The following is a 22,328-nucleotide window of genomic DNA, read 5'->3' on the forward strand; positions in this document are numbered from 1 at the left end:
TGTGTGTTAATTAGACTACTAACTTCCTAAACAGTATTTATGCTTACTGAACACTCAACTCCATTGTACCGATGTAAAGAATGTGATCTAACAAAAAACTGTACAATTTTGGTGTGTGAGATTGTATCTATTTATGAATTTTCTCAATCAGAGTCACAATCATGACAAAGCAATGCTTTTAACCAGACTTGGTGGATCCAGAAACTTTATAGGGCACAGTCGACAGTTACCCCACTCCTGTCATCCAATGTTTAGTTAGCTGTATTAGCATCATGGTTTGAAATTAGCAGTTTAAAATTGCATCACGTTTTGCCTGAGAATCTACAATTTATTCTGAAGTAAGTTACATGAATTTATCTGTAACAGTTTAAGTACTAAGCAAAATATAGTTTTTTGTAAAAAAAAAAAAAAAAAAGTTTCTTTATAAAATCTACATCTACCTAATAAACAGCCTTGACAACCATTCATATAAGATCAGGGTGGAAGTGGGTAAATAATGAAATTATCATAGGACGTGTAGTTTATCCCTGAAAGGAAATGGTGCTGTTTCAACTCTTCACATGCTACAACCATACCCGGTTATACACAAGACATACTACTACTGTAAGTTAAATTTGGCTGATATATATTTCAACAGAACTTCACATGACATTGATGAACAGTTGACTGGGTAATTATGAACTTTAACAATAAATGGAGTCTTTATTTGTTTTAACAGTTTATATTTTCATTCCAGTCACTCTGACATTACATGTTGCTGAGACATCAACTGAACCAATCAATCCCATTATCTATCTATCTATCTGTCTATCTGTCTGTCTGTCTGTCTAATAAATATAATAAGTAGCGAGGTTGAGCAGTGTATCTGCATTGAGTTTCAGAGGTGAAAGGGATCGCGCTGGGGTTGGTGGAGGGGGGCAGAGGAATTCTTGAATCCTAAAATCCTGGAAGTGGGAGGTACGAAGAAAAAACCCCTCCTTCATATGTCTTTCCAGAGGAAGAATCGCTGCTGTGAGCGACAGAGAAAGCGCACGACAAACACGCTGCTTCGCAGCAGTTTACCTCGGTGTGACTCGTAAATCTCCGTACGTCGCGAGACACCCGCCCGAGTTTAAGAATGAAAAACTTCCCAAAGAGCAAAGACGTGGAAGTTTTCTGACCGTTTATCTACGCACCTGGACCAAAACCTATTGTTTGGTTCAACTGGTTTAAACGCGACTCGCTACTTTTTTGCAAAAACCAGGCGAGCTGCACGAGAGAAATCTGGCTGAGTGGCTTGTTTTGATTAAATTCAGCGTGGGATATTTTCTACAGAGATCGCTTGTTCTGGAGTAATGCTTCACAAACCTAAATAACTCCCACAAAGAAGCGCCACTTCAACACAACCCAGTGCTCATAATACCATTCAGAGGTGAGTGCTTTTAACTTTGTGAAGAACCAGAAAATGTTTAGTGTTTTTATGCCTTTGGTGGTCTTTTTTTTTTTTAAATAGGCATAGTTATATAAAAGATTAAATACGCACGCCAAAAAATACGTTATCTTCAGACACATTTCAATTTAAAGAAACTTTTTTGCAAGTTTTATGTAGAGAGGTCAATCCAGAAGTATTGGTATAGGCTATATATGATTGCAATATAAATATAAATAGAGGCTCATATAGCCTAGTTGTGCTTTTTAAAGTAAATCATTCTCATTTCCATTGTGTTTGCACATTCATGAAGAGACAAACATTGAATAGGTGCTCACAGCAGGAGTAGAATAAGAATGCTACATTGTGTTCCCTCAATTTCCATATCAATGAATATGAAAAGTGACCTATTTTGAGCTGTAAAACCCTAGGTGGCATTGTCTGTCCAGTGTTTGTTATGGATGCATGTGTTCCTTGAGGAAACAAACCTTTCCAGGGCGATCTGCTTCGGTGTTAATGATAAATCAGGGGTTTTTGTGATTTAACTGAACTGATGCGGCCTGAACTCCCTGGCCGACCTCTGTTGTAGAGTTTAAGTCGAAAGATGCACTAGTAGAGTCATTCTAAACATCTTAGTCAAGAACATCCTCAATCCCATGCTCAACATGTTACGCTAATTTACTTTGAGTCACTTTCTGATCACAAGTCAATGTGTCAGCATGTCCGAATCTTTGAGGATGACTACCTCATTCCACAAGCATTAATTTCAGAGATGAATCATAAATTAAACTGATATTTTTCAAAACCGAAACCTCCCTCCCCGAGGAGCCCATCTTGACTTATTATGGCACTTGTGTTGAGTTACAGCCGAATCTCATAGTCGACTGTGTCAGCTGGAGCCCATCCAAATTGAATGTGTAATATTGGATACGCTGAAAGACAAGCCGCGTCCGTGCATCTGGGGAGAGCACTGCTCAGTCACCCGCTGGGACTTATTCCTGCTGCTGGTTTCTTCCTGGTAATCTTTTCAATATCACTGTCAGCATAACTGGATATTAAACTGCAGCTGAAGCTTTATATTCAGAGTTTGAAAACTTTGCTGCAAAAATAATGCTTCCACAGAAGGAGGTTTTCTTAGCAATGCCACAAAATAAACATATTTTGTTCCCCAAAGAAACCTTTTAGTGAACCGTGAAGTTCTTTAAAGAACCATTTGTTTTCTATGTGTGAAGAATATTTTAATAACATTCTTCCACTATAGAACTTTTTGTTCAATGGAAAGGTTCGGTTGATGTTAAAGTTTCTTCTGATGCTAAAAAGGGAACTTCTAAAGAACCACTAGTTTTAAGAGTTTACATAACCACTAATGTTGTTCCCATTTTTGGGAGTTTTTAGTGTGCATCAGTGATTATGCAAAACAAAGCCAACGGAGGTGTGGGTAGGAAAGGAAAAGGGCAAAATATTCGAGTTGGATTTCCTTTCCTAATCTATACAATTACTGGTGTAAAGCCTGATAACTACCTAGGCAGTCGAGAGGTGGTTGGGGGGGGGGGGGGTCCTGGGATGGGTTGCATGACTATCTCCCAAAACAAACACGGAGTCGAGGAATGTCATGCATGGATGGAGCAGCATAGTAATTAAGGGTCCGGGCTGAACTCTCAGGGGGGTAGGGAACACATTAAACCCCAACCTTTAATTATCACAATGGGCTTTTCAAATGCTCCTCTTGCATTATTGTGGAGAACTCTGAAAGGACTGCAGGTTTCAATGCTGTTTTCCACTTTTGGTGGAGATAGTTCAGTAGAAGTTTCTTCATTTGCATTTATCCATTTAAAAGTTGCTTTTGTCCAAAGCAGCTTTCAAAAGAGAATAGGACAAGTAGCAACTTTTTTTTTTTGTCTTTCAAAATCCATCAGACTGGTGGTGGAACTGTGTAACATGTTAGCAATTTTTTTTCATGACTGTTGTTGAAAAACAGTTTTATAGCTTATCCAATAACATTTCTTTGAAATTCATTGGCGTGCCGCAGTTTCATGTGTGAAAAAGTTCCACGAATAACTCCACATTCTCATCAGTTTAATAGATTCTTAAATTTTACTGCTTTGACATGGTTATGGACAGCGCCTGTGAGGTAAATGAACTGCGTTTATGGCCTTATCATAAACCCGATGCACACCAGCATTTAGGATTTTTCATTCAGGGTTGCCACCCACCACAGAACGACCGTCTCTTCATGTACTTGCCTTCAGCTGAATTACTTTGGCATAAAACCAGCCGACAGCTCTCAGTAATGAATGGAGATCCTTCATTTATCATTTATCATTCTAATGAGGTGATCATAATTAACTGAATTAGATGTTTCTGTACGCTAGCTCTTCTAGATGAAAATGCATCATGGTTGAGTATTTTAAACACACTTGTGCGAATCTGAGACTTTTCAAAAACAGTGCTAATCAGTTTGGCAACTTTGTTTGCATTCACTAATACTCTAATTCCCTTCATTCTCAGTAATGAGAGCTAAACATATGACACCAAGTTGTGTTGTTTCAGATTGAAAATTGTGAGTAAAGTTAAAAGTGTGAGAGCAAATGGTCTGCAGCGTGATTATTGGAGGAGGGGGTACAAAAACAACCGACAGATTACAGACTTTTGTTGGGTAACGTTTGGCAGAGATGGAGGCGTGACTAGGGTCCCGAGGAAAGACAAGTGTCAAGTGGCGTTTCTAAGAGGGGCATATCATTAACAGATGTGTTTCACACCACCGGGATGGCCTTTTCCACACCTATTCAGGGGCCAGCTGCTGTCGGGTGAGGGGTCGAGAGGTATGGGGCCTCTGTTTTCTTCATACTTGTGGGAAAACCATGTATGAACTAGTTTTTGATTTTCCAGGTCTCTAGTCGCAAAGTTACAGCTTTTTCTAAGTTAAGTTTAAATTGATGTCATAAGACGCTTGTTACTTTGAAATTAGGAGATTTTTATTCCATTATTTATTAGTGGCTGATTTAGTGGGTGATGGGTTGATGCATAAACAGTTGTCAGTGCTAATCAAACCTTATATTTAAGTGCAATGAAGGAATCAAATTTAATTAATATTTAAGTACAATGAAGGAGCCTTAGAAGTCGAATTAGTGAGTACCAGATGGGCTTTATTACCCAGGTGACGTTATTATTTCACTAAATGAGAGGGGTCTGGTCTTTGTAAGCAGAGCGTGAGTGTAGTTGAGCTTATTTTGTGGCTTTTTGATATAGTTTTAATTGGAAACTGGTGGCCCTGGTAAGATTTTTTTAATGAATAAGAAGTCTTTTATGCTCATCAAAGATTGCATTTCTTTGATCAAAAATGTATATATTGTGAAGTATTATTACAGTTCAAAATAACTTTTTCTATTTTAATATATTTTAAAATGTCATTTATTCCTGTGATGCAAAGCTGAATTTTCAGTATCATTACTCCAGTCCTCAGTGTCACATGATTCTTCAGAAATCATTCTAATATGATGATTTGATCAAGAACATTTTTTTTGTGTTAAACTTAGTGGCCTTAAACTTTTTAATGGTTTATGTTGCTTGAAATTGTTCCTGCTTTCTACTGTTATATGACGTGTCTTCAAATGATTTTGATCAGAATAAACTGACTCATTTTACAAAATAAAAGGTAAAGACTGCATATCAGATGTTTATTTGATGCTTTATGTATGTAGTTTATCATTCTTGTATTGCCACAGAGAATAATGGGACATAGATTTATCACTGAATCCTGTCGCCACTTTGTCATCTAGATGAGTAGTATTTTCTAGCAAGTTTTATTTTCATTAATTGTGTACAAAGTGTGCAGCATCTACATTTAAAACCTAATTGAGGCCAAACTAATTTTGTCATGGTTTTAAATGGACACTATACTAAAATTAACATTTTTCAGTGGTTTTTAAATTGTAGTGGAGTTTATATGCGCTCAACTCATAAATAGCATTATAACTTGACTTGTTTGGATATCTAAACATCAGGGGATGAAAATGGGGCTTTCAGAACCATGTTGGGGTGAACAATTCTTAAAAGAACCATTGCTTGAACATTTAAATGATCTAAAATAAACTTTTTCCACTAAGAAGAAACTTTTGTGGAATGAAAGGATTCTATGAATGTTAAAGGTTCTTCATGGAACCATTGATGGGATAAAGAACCTTTATTTTAAAGAGTGTAAGCAACCATTCTAACCAACCAGAACCCTCTAGAACACACACATTAAAGTTTCAAAGGTTTTTCTTTTACATTGATGCCATATACAAACCATTTTTTGTTCCCCAATGATTCGTTCTCAAAAGAACCATTGTTTCTAGTGTAAAGAATATTTAATAATCTGAAGAAAGCCTTTTTCCACTATAAAGCCCCTTTTGTACAATGAAAAGTGCATGTTTGAAAGGATCTTTGATGCCAATAAAGAATAATGGGAAAAAGCCAGATCAATCCAATGAAAAGTTATTTTTTCCTCCTTTGTATGTTTTCATAGCATGTAAGACTTAATTCCTGTACACTTTGTCTTTCACTTTTTTGGCAGGTAGCTCTATGCTGCCGTTGTTGATGGGCCAGTGCTGCCCACAGCTGTGTGAATGAACTGTTTCGGCCCACCCTCCTCGCCCAGCTGCCCTGGCATGGCTTCTCTCAGGAAGATGAAGTCATGGCGTTTGCTTCTCCTGTGGGTTATTCTAGCTCAGTTCCCCTTGGCCCACGCACGTCCCGCAGTAACCGAACAAGGTAAGTTTTTCCTGTTCCCATGTCTAATTCCATGCCCTTTCTAATCTGAACAAATGGACGAAAGCAGCCCGTTTTAGTTTTACTTGCGTGATTTAGGCTTGCATACATTCATTTGATGTTCAGTTTACACTTGGCTCTACCTCATGCAGCAGCAGAGTTCTGGTCACGGCTCCATTTTTGATGTGGAGTTAACAAGTGGAGCTGGAACTCATTAGGGCCTGATGTGTTGTAGGACTCCAGATGCTTTTCCTTTATGCGTCCAAGTAGCTTTGGGGTCTTTCACTCTTTCTTGAAACCTTAGAGGTTCAGATGGTTCATGGTGGAATGCACAGCATTGCAAAGACTCCTTAATGTGCTAAAAGGTCTCCAAACACAATGCAGACCTCTATAGCAGTGGGAGAATGGCTTTGAATAATTTATATATTTAATCTGAAATGCTCATTAGCTGCTTCTCCTATTGGTTTTGAGAGATTGACACCATATGGTTATATCAGCTAAAATTTGATTTATATAATTGTGTTAATATACACACACACACACACACACACACACACACATACATTGTTGTTGTTACAGTCCGGCACCAGTACAGTTATACTACAGCCTCGATTGTCTACAGGTTTATTGATGATGCATACACGTTGACATAGTGTCCTTTCACAGCCGCTTAAGACACTGATATGTTGTACACTGTGGGCCACAGAGCTCATCTGTATGTGAAAAGTAATAATCTGTATCCTGTTGCTGTATAAACTCTTGCTCGATTGTTGGATAGCATTGATCGAATGGTCTGTTTGCCTTCTAGCCTGAATTGACTTGTTGTAGTTACTCTGTGCCCAGCACTATTACTAGCCAGGCAGGAAATCCCAGCAGCAATCCTTCCAGGCTATGACTTCCTCTACTGATTCCCAACCAAGTCCAGAGATTTGCACCAATCCTGGTCGATGTAGAGAGACAGACAGCTATAAGGATTCAAGGCTTGTTTTATTGAAGCTTTAGTTCATTAAAAGGCTCGTAATGATCTGAAATGCAATGGCTTTTAAAGATGTCGTGGATGAATAATGAGGTGAAGACAGATGTTGTCCACTTCAGCTTGGACAGACTGACCAAGACAAATGGGTCAGGCCTCCACCTCCCTCTGAGAAAACACATTCTCTTCTGCTTCTCCAAGAAGCCAGTCCAGAGCGGTCTGAATCTGAAGCACACAGATGTGTGTTGGTACGGCTCGCTGATGAAATCATGCTTGTGTTTTTGGGTCGGTCAGACTGGGAAGAATGACGTAGGAGCATATCGAGATTCTTTCTGTTTAGTGGAAAATTTTAAGAGTTTTAATTTAGTTAGATTGTTTTGTAGCAGTCATAAACAAGTGTTTTTTCCACAGAATTTCTTCTGTAAACAAAATGTGCTTCCAATTCGGCTGTTTAGGAGGTGCGCTCCTCCCCTTGTTGCTTTTTTACCAGAAGAATGGTTCGAATTTGGCTTGTTGAGGAACAAACCTGACTGCATTTTTATTCACAGTGCTGTTTTTATTTGCAAAAAGCTCCTTTTAGTTGAAGCTTGTGCAGTAGCTTTGTATGATTTTCTGACTGGACATTGTCCAAGTGAACCGTTTTGGAAGAAAAAGTGCATGGGATTGCCTAGAAAAAAAACAAATTATATATGCAAATATTAAATGGCATCTTCTGTTATTTTTTTTTTTTTATAAAGAAATTAATACTTTTTTTAATCTGCAAGGATGAATTAAATTGATTAAAAAGTGAGAGTAACATTTGTAATTTGACAAAATGCATTTCAAATACATGCTGTTCTTCTGAACTTTCTATTCATCAAAGTATCCTATAAAAATGTCCTTTAAAGATTTGCGCAAAACTTTAGCTATATTTTATAAATGTTGATTAAAAAATACTTGATGGTCTTTCCATTCACTCATGTAATGCGACTTAAACTTAATTTTTTCCTCTCACGATAAGTGACTGTGATGTTGGTACACATATATAGCAGTCCCCATACACACTTTTTTTATTTTTAATCAAAGGATTATGATCATGTGTCCTTTATGTATGGCATGTAACCTGTGAATGCGAAAAAAAAAAAACTGTTTCCATTGCAGTTTTGAGGAATATTTTTTTTCCCACCACATACGAGCGTAAAACTTTTTTGCTATCTATTTTCTTTTTTTTAATAGAAAATGTATGTTTCTATTGGACGTATTTTTTTTGTTTGCCATTTCAGTTTGCACAATTTGAAGGGTAATGGAAACACAGCAAAAAAAATTAGCCTTTGTGACTATGAGAGACGTCATTATAAAACATTGAAAAATCTTACTAATCCCAAACTTTTGCTCAAATCAAATGCTACATTATTCTGCTTCAAATTAGTTCATAACTTGGTAGAAGCTAGCTAATTAGCCACATGCTAGCAAAGACGTGTCATTATCCTCAAAAACCATACACAAAGTAAAAAAGTACTACCCAGACTATTAAATACCAGTTCAGCCACTGAAACAATCGAATTTCAAGAGCAATTTAGAAAGCAAACTCCTAATGTTGTACGTTGTTGGGCTTATAAAAGGGAGGGTAACATTGATGTTTTATGGACATTTTTGTCTTCTTTTTTTTGGCACTTGAAGCAAAACCACTTGTCTATGAAGAATTAATAAATGTTAGACTCCTCTAAATATAATTTATCTGGATTTATTGCAACAACAGTTACAGCCAGGCATTTCATTTGAGTATAAATGCATCAAAGGGCATTCTGGGAGATGTCAGCCCTATTAACTGCAGTTCTAAGTGAGGTTTATCTTGTAAATGTGAGGTTTAGGGGTGTGTGTCATGTTTGTTCTCCATTAAGTGACGGGAATGATTGGAAATAAAGGGAATGGAAGGATATCAGATGAGATGTTCGTTCTCGTTTTATTTTCAAGACCAGCATCTCCCTCAGCCTCAACTTTTCCTGCTCACCCTGCCTTTTTTGCTAAATTGGCTGAAGGGAAAGTTGATCCCAACCCCCTCTCATCCCTACCGGGATTAAGGGGCCTGTGATCCAGGAAATACCTCCACTTGGCTCAAGTGAGATCTCCATGACAACTAGCCGAGGAACCTGCTGTTACAGGCTCTTCTCCGTCTCTCCAAACATGCTCTTTCCCCTTTCTGTCTCTTACGGATCCGCTCGCATTGTCAAGAAACACTACGGAGGACAAAAGGGATGGATTAGTTTGTTTGACAATTAAGGTGACTTCAGGTTGGTGAGGGGTCTCTTTGAATGGGACAGCCGTATGTTCTGGCATTAGGGGTTTTGGGGCTTTTGTTTTGTATGCACTGAAACTCAGGCCTAATAAGTGTAATGGGCCACTGGAGGTTAATCTTTAAACAGTTTATTTTTTTCTACAGAACTTCCCCCTATTTGGTAAAGGAAGTATCACATTTCTTGCTAGCAAGCTTACGTTTTAGATTCAAAGTGTTTGAGTTGTTTGCAATATTGAATCTGTGGATGAATCTCATCAAAAACATGCCTAGACCACATTACAGTTCAAAAACAATAATAAAAAAAGAAAAAAAGTTATTGTTTATATTTTCTAATTCAATTTTGCTGCAGTGTATTTAAGAAAATATACAACTATGTCCGGTTTTGTGCACAGTGACATTATTTTTATGAAAAATATTTTACCTTTTTTATTCTAATTTTTATTCCCAAAGAGAAGACATTATATTCCTGTAGTACCTAAAATTGTTATACAATGTTTTAATTTATTTTTAAAATATGATTATAATTAATTATTTTGAAATTACTAAATGCTGTACAAGTATAAATACTTTGCAAATTAAATATTTAAAATATTTTTTCACATTCCTGTCTAAAGATTTTTTGCATTGCAGTAATTACATTAAACTTAATGTGTAATAGCTTAATTGTCATGAATAATGTTATCATTCAAAAATATTAACGCTCAAGGCTTCATTTATTTTGTCCAAATTATAATAATTACTTTGTGTTAATTTTCCGTTAAAATATGGCCAAATGTGATCTTGACGACAGGTTTTGTGAGACCCAAACCATATTCATCTTTTTTGTATTCATCTTTTAGTTTGTGGCTTCGCAGTTTTCTTTATTTCTTTTGTTGGTGGTGGTTCTGCCATATTTTTATAGTTCCATTCATTCATTTTTCTAAGTTTGTGAGGCATCACTTCCATAGTCGTCTTTCTCCATGGTGCTTTGCTCATCTCTCTTTTGTTAGTCATGGCCCTTAACTTTAAGTTTTGCGGTTCTTCCCTTTCCTTTGGACAAGAGTCATGTCTTGTCTCACACTTTGTTTTAAAATTCCGATTTGGATCCAGTACCCCCTTTGCCAAACCGCTGGTCTTCTGTTCCACCATTAATCCGAACAGAGGTGAAAATGGAGCTGTACACTTTGTTCCCCGGGGAGCGTTTGGTGCTGCAGTGCTTGGCTCAAGACGAGACCCCAGTCGTAGGCCTCGCGGTCATCTGGACTAAAGACCATGCTGCAGTGCTGAATGGAGACCACATGCGGGTGAACGGGGGCCAGCTGGAGATTGGGTCAGTGGAGCTGACAGACTCTGGGCTTTACTCCTGCACTGTTCAAAGCTTGTTCGGCAACCACTCTACCTATTTCATCGTTAACGTGACAGGTATGTCTTGCAAGAGTTTGGAGGGGATGAGCTTTGTCTTTTTTTCTTAATGAAAAAACACATTTCTTCACACAAATTGTTCTGCTACTTTTCTAAGCAAACGAACAAGGAAACAAGTGACAAAATGTCATATTAACTACTATTGAAGGAGGAATCTGAAATATATTTAGAGACCAGAAAATCATACAGAATCTTTTGACACTTTTGGCCTGATGGCAAACAAACTGTAAAAAAAGATATCTTCAGTAAGTCATGGTAACTTATGTTTTTACATTACTTTGACTTACAAAATAAGTTGAGCAATTTCAACCTTTTTTTTTTTTTTTTACGATCAGTAAGATTCTACTTAGTAAGATATTTTTTAGCAATTATGCTTCCATTCCAAGATTTTAATTCCTGTAATACCTAAAATACATGCAATGTTTCAGTTGGAATTTGTTTATTTTTTATTAATTAAATGCAGTACAACAGATACTATATTGATGTATAAATACTTTACAATTTAATTAAATAATTTTTATTTTTTCACATTCCAGTCAAAAGTTTTTTTTTTTTTTTTTTTTTTTACATTACTCTAATTTGCTTAATTTTAATATGCTTAATTGTCATGAAAATGTTAGAATGCTAAAAACCTTAATGCTTAAGGCTTAATATTCTATTTAGAAAATAATATAATTATTTCCTTTGAATTTAAAATCTGGTTCAAATATGACCCAGACATGATCTAAGTAACCACATAGCCAATCCCCTGGCATCATGCTGGTAAGTTTTGCACAGGCAAACACCACTTATTGTCTTCTAAAATTGTTAAAAACTAGTTGAAGTTGCCTTTTGAGATTTTGTTGTTATAGATGAGCAACTGGGACACTTGAGGCGTTGAGTGGTGAATTTGTTAGACAGCTCCCCAGAGTGTGTGTGTTTGCGTCTTTGTGATGGAAGCGTGGGCACGGCTCTGGAGCGGAGCCTGCGGTGACTCATGTGCTCTCACTGTCCGACACTCTGTGAAGGGTGGATGCATTACTTTGTCCTGGTTCAATATCCAGATCAAGCAAAGAATACAAAATCACCAGAATATTGTAAACACATAAATAATTTCAGAAATAATAGCCTCAATAGTCAGAAGCCTCTCCTTTCTCAACCTGCTGCTATTATTTGCTTCATGACTGGTTAAATCTAACACACATAACTTATTGGATATAAACATTAGCATTGTAAAAATTGGATATAAAGACATTAGCAGTTGGACAAACAGACAAATAACTAACAACATCTGCATGTGATTTGCTGAATTTATGACTTTCAAATTGTGCATGATGAATTGTGTACTCATGCTTTATTCTGACGTTTATGGGCAGCTGTATGAATGTATTCTCTGATGCACATCCTGTCGTTTTTGTCACAGGTCATGCAGTACCGTCTTCTGAGGATGAGGACGACGATGAGTCATCGTCAGAAGAGAACAAGCCTTCAAGTAGCCAGGAGCTCATACGTAAGCATGCGCTTGCTTTTTCGGGAAGAAAATCAAATGATGAATTTTATATCAATATTAATGACGTATTTCCTTTGTAGCGATGGCGCCTCATTGGGCCCAACCTGAAAAGATGGAGAAAAAGCTTCATGCCGTACCGGCCAGCAAAACTGTGAAATTCCGATGTCAGGCCGAGGGAAACCCGATGCCGAAACTACGCTGGCTCAAGAATGGAAAAGAGTTCAAAAGAGACCAGCGCATCGGGGGCTACAAGGTATGTTTGCACCTGAGCAGACTTCAGTTCCTGACTGATATCACTGTTATGTGGGACATACAGCCCTCATTTACTCTGCACCTGAGCTGAGTGAATGAAAGCTGATACCTCAGCTTACAATAGGGTAAAATCACAGCCTGAATCTCTACACCCTGAACCCGACACCTGAATACAAACACCCTGATGTAAACGTGCAGGAAACATCACAGCTCTGGTTACACATACTGTAGTTAGCCGTAGTGATTAGAGCTTGGCATTTGATTTGCTGCGGATTTAATGGATTCGAGATTCATTAGAGATTATTTGCCATACCAGCCACATGCAAGTATACAGAGGAGGTGAAATACCATTCCTTCAAGGTCACAAAAATGATAAAAAGGACTAAACATTGAGAGACAATGTGCAAACATCAAGACAACCTGTAGCACAATTAAGCAACATCATTAATGCTGAAGTGATTTTTGATGTTTATTTGGCCATTACGTTCCCTTCAGGGTGCATTATTGCAGTACTTCTGTTACAAGAGCATTAAAACTGATGTTTTAGTGTCTTTAAACTTGAGTTGCAAAAATTGCATTCAGTAAGTTTGATTCATTTCTGTGAATCAGTTTCAGAATCATGATTCATAATCTTATTACCTATTACCCATGTTTTTTTCTTATGTAAGAATTTGTAAAGATTATTATTGTCACATTGGTCAGTATAACTGAAAATGATTAAATATTGTTCTTTTATTTATTCAGACATCTGTAGGGTAAATGATGGTCTGTTTAATTTGAAATAAGTCATTTTAAGCCATTAATAAGCTAAAAATGTTCACATAAGAGATTTGTAAATGGGTTATGCAGATTTGGTTTTTAATTTCAGTGTATTTGGAGTAAATATTGCATGATTACATTTTAAATAATATTTATTTTCTTCCATTCTCAGCTGCGGGAACACATGTGGACCATAATCATGGAGTCTGTGGTGCCCTCAGACAAGGGCAACTACACATGCCTTGTGGAGAACGAATACGGAAGCATCAATCACACCTATCAGCTGGATGTAGTGGGTCAGTCATCTCTCAATATCAACCAGTGGCAGTTTAGGAATAAATATTGCACTTGAATCCAAATCTGACAAACATGTATATTTCAGAGCGATCACCTCACAGGCCCATCCTGTACGCTGGTCTTCCTGCAAACCGAACGGCTGTGGTCGGCAGTGACGTAGAGTTCGTCTGCAAGGTCTTCAGTGATCCCCAGCCTCACATTCAGTGGCTCAAACACATACTAGTGAATGGAAGCAAACTGGGACCTGATGGACTCCCTTACGTACGCGTCCTAAAGGTAAGGGGTTACATTGAAATGCTGTTAGTTTGCTTAAGTCTGACCTACATGGAGCAGATTCATCAGTGGTCCACACATATTAGGATGTCTTGGTTTGGGATCCGATGTGATGAATTTGGTCTCTTGTCATCTCCAGCACTCGGGGGTCAATAGCTCGGACACCCAGGTGCTGACACTCAACAATATCACAGAAGAAGAGGGCGGCGAGTATATATGCAAAGTGTCCAATTATATAGGAGAAGCCAATCAGTCAGCCTGGTTAACTGTCCTTAGACTTGACATGCAAGGTAACTTGACCAAGGATAGTCTGAAGTGATCTCGATTTCTGTAGAGGTTTTAGCCTTGGGTTTCTCTCATGCTTTGGGTTTTCCTATCCCATGATGCCATGGAAATTCCCAGTTGACCCAACCAATGGCGACAACTCCCTTGCTATGGATTGGGTCTTGCTGGAGAGAGTCTCCATGTGGCTTGCCTGATGTGGGTGGAGGTAGATTGAAGGTGATGGTGCTGGGCAGCAATATTTGATCCCTCTAAAGGTGACGGAAAGGTTTCAGGTGGTTTTCTGCGCATCCAACGTGGTCCCGCTTCCTCCTCCTTTCCCTCATGTCTTGGGCCTCGGGTCTGCTTTTCTCGTTCTCTTTCAGACGGCTGGCCTCAACACCACCGACAAGGAGATGGAGGTGCTCCAGTTGAGGAATGTGTCCTTTGAGGATGCTGGGGTGTATACTTGCTTGGCGGGCAATTCAATTGGGATCTCCCATCATTCAGCTTGGTTGACCGTTGTTAAAGGTATCCGGCAACTCTTTCCTGTCCTCTCTAGACCTTTCCTTCTCATCCATCGCTCCCAACAGTGGCCATTTGTTTGTGTCATTCGCCAGCTTCAGGTGAACCACGTTTAAGTCAAAGAGCATTTACTCAGCTATCACTTTAGCCGGTGTATATTTTGCACCGTTGACAAAGGCCGAGGTGTTTCATGGGAATGTGTGTGGCTGTCCACAGGTGCATAACCACCGATGCGTGGCACCAGCATGCCAAGTAGACCAAACATTTGGATTTTAGTGACATCTTCCCCTATAAGTATCATCTTGCTTAGGTGCCCTCAGGGGTTTTCACTTCCCATTGACTTGGCAAATGACACCAATTATGGCACTGTTTCACCTCCTCTACTTAACTTTCTCTAAATACCTAATTTTCTCGCTCTGACCTGCTATCTTTGTTGTTTTAATGAGTGGTTAGTGTACATCAAGTCACCTTTATTCAGATTAAATGAGCTCATTTCGACTGATATGAGAACATTTTGCATAAAAGTTCTGTTCCAATACCTAGTGAGCAGAAAGGAGATTCGATTTGCATATTGCTAAGATGTCAAATCAGTAATTTCCTCATCTGGTTCTCAACCTTTTTGACTCCCCTAAGTCCACAACAATAATCGGTTTCATGACTTTTCAGTTTTTCATGATTTAGTCAATAAGGATTAAAAAGTATCCTTTTTTAAAATGTTTAACTCACAATTTTTATAAAGTCAAATATTATGACTTGGCATAAATAGACAAGTGTATCATTATTAAAATGCCCATGGAGTTTCATTAATTAAAGTTTAAGACTTTATTAATTTACACTTTTTAAAATGGGCTACAAAACCTGGTTATTCGAAGGAAAAAAACAACATTGTTGAGGAGTGAATAAAAAATAAATAAATATTTATTTATTTATTTATTTGTAGTTGTTTGTGCTTATTTTAATGCTTGTTTTATGTTATATTAATCATTTAAAGTCATCTCGAGGCTTCTTAGAAATTTACTAAGCCCCCTATTCGGCCATAGCCCTCTGGTTGAGAACCTCTGCTCAAAATGTTACAAAAAATATTAAGTAAAATCATCCACAAAATTATTAAATAATTTTTGAATCACCTTTTGTGTGGAGCATGAATGTAATGCCTTACAATGGGATCTAAGTACCTGTATAATTCTGGAGCAGCGTTATAGTTATTTGACTGTAATCTGAAATTACTGTGATTTGGTGCTGCATTATCATTGCATCATTAAAATATTTTTTTTTACCAGTGTATGAGGTTGCCATCAATTTTTGTGACTGTGATAGCCGTCACTTGATGTCACTTCCTCTAATCTGATAATCTGCTTGATCACTAACTAATATGGGTTTCCTTGTGGGAAAAATAATTATTAATGATCAAGCATCACGAAATGAGTTCCTTATCTTCTGAAGAATTTCAACCAGTGCATACTATTGCAGAACAACTCAACTCTATTTGAACAAAGCACTGATTTAATAACAACCATTTGGGTGTAGCCATGTGTAACTTTGGCCTCCCAGGACAATTTGGCCAGGATGGTTCTGTTTCATACTTGTGCATGGGATGACTGCAGCCTCATGCCGATGGAGAATGTGGGGCGAAATACAACTCCATAAAGGAGCCATTATGCGGCAACAAAGGAATCTTGTGCTCTTTTCTCAGTGCCAATAGTGTCAAATGCACTGGTTGAAATAAAACAGAGCTGGGTGTGTGTGTGTGTGTGTGTGTGTGTGTGTGCCTGTCACCAGCGTCTACCAGTGTGTGTCAGTCCAAAGCACTGTTTAGTGTTGTTACAGAGGTGTTCTTGATGGTTAACACTGTACTAGTGGATTTAGCCTTATTAGTGCTGTTTGCTATGGCAAGAATCAGTATTATATCTGTATTTTTGTCTCATTTTCAAAAAACAAAAAAAGTGTCCTCAAAACAAGACACATTTACTTGAGAAGCTAAATTAGTCAAATAAGATTAGTTTCCAGACAAAATATCTTGAATAAAGGTATGCATAAACCTATGGAAGCCTGTTTCTGCTAATGACAAAAAAGGTAATGCAGGATATAAACTCCCAACTGCAAGAAAAATGCCAGAATTGTTAGATCAAAAGTTGCAATTACCCTTTTTATAAATTTCTTTGTTCAGTGACCGAACCTGGCTTCCATATAATCCTAATCAATATATGTTTGTACTTAAAATAAATATAATTCTGAATTAAAAATTGAATTTCTGTTGAAAACGAGCCTTTTTAATTTTATGTAATATCTTTTTGTAACTTTTTTTTATTTTGCTTGTAATGTAAATCAAGCTAAATCTTGTTTCGAGACAAAATACTACTTATGAAACTGGGTTAGTGTAGTTAACTAAAACTAAAATTGAAATTAAAATAGATGAAACCTTAGTAATATAAAAACGAATAAAAATTACAAAAGCACATAAAAAAATGACAAAAGTTATTGAAAATATAGCAATAAAATTTAAATCAAAATATTAAAGAAATAAGGAATTCTTCATCAGATTTCTAAATCTAGTTTTTGTAACTGACCGTAGCATTCTGTTTGCCCCATAAGCCCCCACCACTCCCTCTGCAGTCCCCAGTCAGTCCTACCTGGAGGTGCTGATCTACTGCGTCGGATTCTTCCTCATATTCCTCATGGTAGGAATTGCCACCATCGTCAAAGTCCGCAGCTCCTCCAAGAAGAGCAACTTCAACAGCCAGCTGGCCGTCCATAAGCTGGCCAAAAGCATTCCTCTCCGCAGACAGGTAACAGATAAGGACTTTGATGCATGCTGTCCAAAGAAGAGCACTTGTATCCTTCTAAAGGCCCTTAATCCCCCCGCCCCCATTCTGCTTCCCCACTCTTCAGGTGTCGGTGGAATCCAGTTCCTCTCTGAACTCTGGTGTGATGTTGGTCCGACCTTCACGACTCTCCTCCAGCGGGTCACCCATGCTGTCAGGGGTGTCCGAGTACGAGCTGCCCCAGGACCCGTGCTGGGAGGTGCCCCGAGAGAGGTACAGACACTACTCATTCAAAATCTGAACTTCTCTTGCTTCTTATCTTCTGTAACCCAAGCATGATTTATCAATTTTGTTTTTGTTTGAAACAGGCTAGTACTTGGGAAACCTCTGGGAGAGGGCTGCTTTGGCCAGGTGGTGATGGGCGAAGCCATTGGAGTGGACAAAGACAAGCCCAACCGCATAACTAAAGTCGCTGTGAAGATGCTGAAATGTACGTGGTTTCTGTAAATATATTTCTAGAATAATCTTATTTATATGTTTATTTTTAAAATAATATTTAATAATAAGCATATGATTAGTAATAATAATAATAATTGTCCCAATATGTTCTCTATGTTTTAAGGTTTAGGTATTTATTTTCTGTCAAATCCGACAAAAATTCTTATTTAGAAAATACCTTTTTGGAATGTAGTTCCAACAAACAAGGACATTGTCATAAACTCCACTTTTGATTTCATGGGGTCTTTAAGACCAAACCAGGTTATTTATCAGATGTTTACTCGTGTAGAACCAGACCTCATCACGATTCCACATGTTTTCATTAGCTGACGCCACTGAGAAGGACCTGTCTGACCTCATCTCAGAGATGGAGATGATGAAGATGATTGGAAAACACAAGAACATCATCAACCTTCTCGGAGCTTGTACCCAGGATGGTAAGAGCCCATCTGAGGATTCTTACAATCACACGCATTTGAAGATGTTAGAGCACACTCTCTAAACCCTCTCAAAACACTCTTTATTTCCTTCATCCAGGCCCTCTTTATGTCATCGTGGAATACGCCTCTAAAGGAAACCTGCGGGAATATCTGCGTGCCCGCCGGCCACATGACATGGAGTACTGTTACAATCCTGACCAGGTGCCTGTGGAGAGCATGTCCATTAAAAACTTGGTCTCCTGTGCCTACCAGGTGGCTCGTGGCATGGAGTACCTGGCATCCAAAAAGGTATTGTTGACATATTTTGTGACTTATTCAAAAATCTTCAAAATGTGGGCTGAAATGAAAATGTTTTGGTCTGTGTGCAATCCCCAACAGTGCATCCACAGAGACTTGGCAGCACGCAATGTACTTGTAACAGAGGACAATGTAATGAAGATAGCAGACTTTGGTCTGGCTCGGGACGTTCATCACATAGATTACTACAAGAAGACAACAAATGTAAGTAGTCAGTTCTTGAAATAGTCCTATTTATGATCCAAAAGTAAATTTATGACAAATTGAACGTCTTTATTTCTTCTTCAGGGTCGCCTGCCTGTCAAATGGATGGCACCTGAGGCTTTGTTTGACAGGATTTACACTCATCAAAGTGATGTGTAAGATGGCTAATGTTTTCACCTCCAGTAGATCCAGTATAAAATAAGTGCTCTTATTTTATAGATGTTCTGTTTCTGTGTTGTTTTGGTACTACCTGAGTGTTCTCTTGTTGTAGATGGTCTTTTGGTGTTCTTCTGTGGGAGATCTTCACTCTGGGGGGCTCGCCGTATCCAGGAGTGCCTGTGGAAGAACTCTTCAAGTTACTACGAGAAGGTCATCGCATGGACAGACCCTCAGCCTGCACTCAGGAGATGTATGGCCCTTTCAAATGTCATAATTACTGACTAAAAGATGATTCTTCTAATCTGATTAAACAAAATCTTTCAAACTTTTAATTCACAAAACATCTAACTTTATAATTTGACACATTTTTAAGTGAAACATGCCATGTATTTGTTTTGTTTGTTAAAAATATAATATGTATTTTATTTTAATTATATTTTAGTTCCATTTTTTACTTATATTATGTAACACATTTTTGAATGAAACCAACTTTGTAATTCATTTAAACAACAATAATCATTATTACTTAATTATTATTAAGATATTGTGTGAAACTGGCTACAAATTTAATAGGAAAATTATAAGTAATAATAATCAATAGTATTTTTTGTTATCATTGTTAAAAAAATAAACCACTCAAAAATGCATCATACCATTTTAAGTTTAAAAGATTCTATATTTTCCACTTTGTAACTTTACCAGAAATTAAAACTTTATTCTTTATGCTGAAATGCTCTGATAAATTGTGCACAATAGGATTTTATACAAAAAATATTTCATGTTGTCTTCACATAATGATGGCTATCTAATAGATTTTCTTTTTTCCAGATACCTGATGATGAAAGACTGCTGGCATGCGGTTCCCACACAGAGGCCAACTTTTAAACAGCTAGTAGAAGACCTTGATCGCACTCTGTCCATGATATCCAATCAGGTAAGGCCTGCAGACTGTGTAGGTAGCTACCTTTTAAGTCAACATCCCACTCAAAATTAATCCTCATAAGTGAACGTTATGAAATGCACATCATGGCCAGCAACCCCAAAATGCAAATATGCTGATGTATCTGCCAACATGATGTTCACTGTTCTCATTGCAGTGCATTCGCGGAATGACTTAATATGTTTTCCTTACAGGAGTATCTGGACCTCTCCGTTCCCCTGGAGCCCACGTACTCTCAGGTCATCCTGAATGAACGGAGTTCCACCTGCTCCTCCGAGCAGGACTCAGTGTTTTTAAGAGAGTCTGGACCTGAAGAACCCTGTATCCCTCTGACAGTTCCCCCACAACAAACTGTACGATCCTTCAAAAAACGCTGACAGTAGAGAACACCTGGACCTCCATGATCATAGAGGATCTCTCTACATCTTTCTGCTTCTTTTGACTCATCAACTCCGCAGGTTCAGAGACTGAGGAGTTCAGCCTGGGCCGTTCTAGCACAGAAACACAAGCAGGAGGACCAGCAGACTCTCAATCAAGACAGATCACAACAGAGAGGGAACTATCAAACTTTTTGTCCATCAATTGTCCTTCAGTGGGATCGATCCTCACAAATAAGGATAAAATGGTCATCGATGCCAACAAAGTCAATGGGGTGGAGAAATAATTTCAAGTAAATGTAGTGAAATTGTACAAACATGAAATTATATAAACACTGTTTTTATATTACTATTATAATTATTATGATTGTTCTATGAGTTATCCCCTTTTATGTTCAAACATGATCCGCAGCACCGTGTCCTAACCAGTCTGGTGACATTTTGTCGTTGCTTGGATTCTATTTCTGCAGTCTAGCAATGAAATCTCATTGGTCAAAAATAATAGGATATTTTATTAAGAATGAAGTGTGTAATTTTGTTGTTTAGATGTTCAGCTACTTTCTTGTTTCTCAGTGATTCAAAAACGCCATTTCTAGGTCGGTTCCTTGAAAATTATAAACACCATTGCACTCTCAAAAATGTGTCTTTTTGATCCTGACCTGCTCAGTGTAGCAGTATTGGCTTGACCAGTATCTTGAATCTGTTTGTTCGACCAATGGAAGATAAAGTAAAAGTTTAGGAAACCTGTTTGAAAACAGTTGATATTTTCTGCTGTTTGGCAATGCTAGTCGTGCAGGAATTACACACTTTAACTATAAACATCAAATATGTTCGGACTGGTTTTGACTGTATTGCATTTTCTCTTTCACTGTGGAAAAATGAATAACTTATGGTTAAAAATGTCATCTTGTGCCTGTTTAGAAGTTGGTGTCACACAGATTTATATATGTTAAAATAAGCTACAAATAAAATCTGTTCCTATTGCTTGCTGTTACGATCGTAAGATGCGACTGCAGCATCCTGAAACACTCAATTCAAGGGTGAATGAATGTTTAGTTTGTATTAATATGAAACAGATGGAATATGCATGTCTGTTTAGCATCAGCATGGTGGTTGACAATCTGTTAGCACCGGTTTCAAAGCATAGCATGTCTGTAGCTTCTTCGTTATTTTGAGCTAGACTCTCAAACGACAGGGTTTATATGACAGGATTAGCAATTTATTGTAAGGAACAGTGTAAAATTTTGTTCTTGAATAGAGTTTTGATACATGTTTGATTATGTATGTCCTGATGTAAATTTCGAGGCAGTGGCCATGCACTTATATTCAGGCTGTCAATAAGCTGACTGATATTGCCTTTCCTTTGGGAATATAAATAAAAAAATGTTATATATAAAATATAATCTCACATTTGTATATGTAGTTCTTGCACATTGGAAATAAATGACAGATGGACTAAGCATCTCTCCTTGCAGGCCAGAGGTTGAAGGGCAGATGAACATAAGAACTTGCTGACTTAAATGCGAATCGTTCACTCATGTTGAGAGCTAAGTGTATGATTAACGGTGAGAAGAAAGTGTTTTTCTCCTCCGCCGGACCCTCATCGATTTACCATGCCAACAACAAGAGCAAACACAACAGCATCAGGCTGTATATCAGGAGGAAAAACTCTCGCTGCAGTGAAACAAGACAACTAAAGCACTTCAGCAAGCGTCTTTGATTAATGCTTAGCAGTTTTACAGTAGATTTAATCCAATATGGCAATCTATTTTACAATCTAAACCAAACTCAAAATTAACTCATTCAGGTGTTTCTATTATCTATAGATACATAGGTGGACTGTTTTTCCATAGAAACTTCTTAGCAACCATGCAGAACTCCCAAAAATGGACTCGTAACTCTGTAATTCATTACATTTATATAGCTCTTTTCTAGGCACTCAAAGCACTTTACATTGTCAGGGGGTATCTCCTCATCCACCTGGATGAT

General features: G+C 37.8%; 1 protein-coding gene across 5 annotated transcripts; it reads left to right on the forward strand.

The window, feature by feature from the left end:
* The first annotated feature begins 949 nt into the window (after positions 1-949).
* Positions 950-20,573, forward strand: LOC132127800 (fibroblast growth factor receptor 1-A-like). 5 transcript variants are annotated; one of them, XM_059539926.1, is made up of 17 exons: positions 950-1,411; positions 4,079-4,230; positions 5,964-6,160; positions 12,209-12,295; positions 12,376-12,548; positions 13,479-13,602; positions 13,689-13,879; positions 14,524-14,668; positions 17,255-17,448; positions 17,552-17,697; positions 17,793-17,914; positions 18,249-18,359; positions 18,460-18,863; positions 18,948-19,018; positions 19,135-19,272; positions 19,851-19,956; positions 20,157-20,573. In XM_059539926.1, exons 3-17 carry the CDS (start codon positions 6,016-6,018, stop codon positions 20,337-20,339), a joined length of 2,340 nt encoding a protein of 779 aa, XP_059395909.1. In that variant the 5' UTR covers positions 950-1,411; positions 4,079-4,230; positions 5,964-6,015; the 3' UTR covers positions 20,340-20,573. The 5 variants fall into 5 exon arrangements, with proteins under 5 accessions (XP_059395909.1, XP_059395908.1, XP_059395910.1 ...); XM_059539927.1 differs by lacking the exon at positions 4,079-4,230 and having other exon boundaries at positions 954-1,411; positions 18,460-18,650; positions 18,741-18,863; XM_059539925.1 differs by lacking the exon at positions 4,079-4,230 and having other exon boundaries at positions 951-1,411.
* The last annotated feature ends 1,755 nt before the right edge of the window (positions 20,574-22,328 follow it).

The sequence above is a fragment of the Carassius carassius genome, chromosome 45 (genome assembly GCF_963082965.1).
Source record: "Carassius carassius chromosome 45, fCarCar2.1, whole genome shotgun sequence".
Lineage (NCBI taxonomy): Eukaryota > Metazoa > Chordata > Actinopteri > Cypriniformes > Cyprinidae > Carassius > Carassius carassius.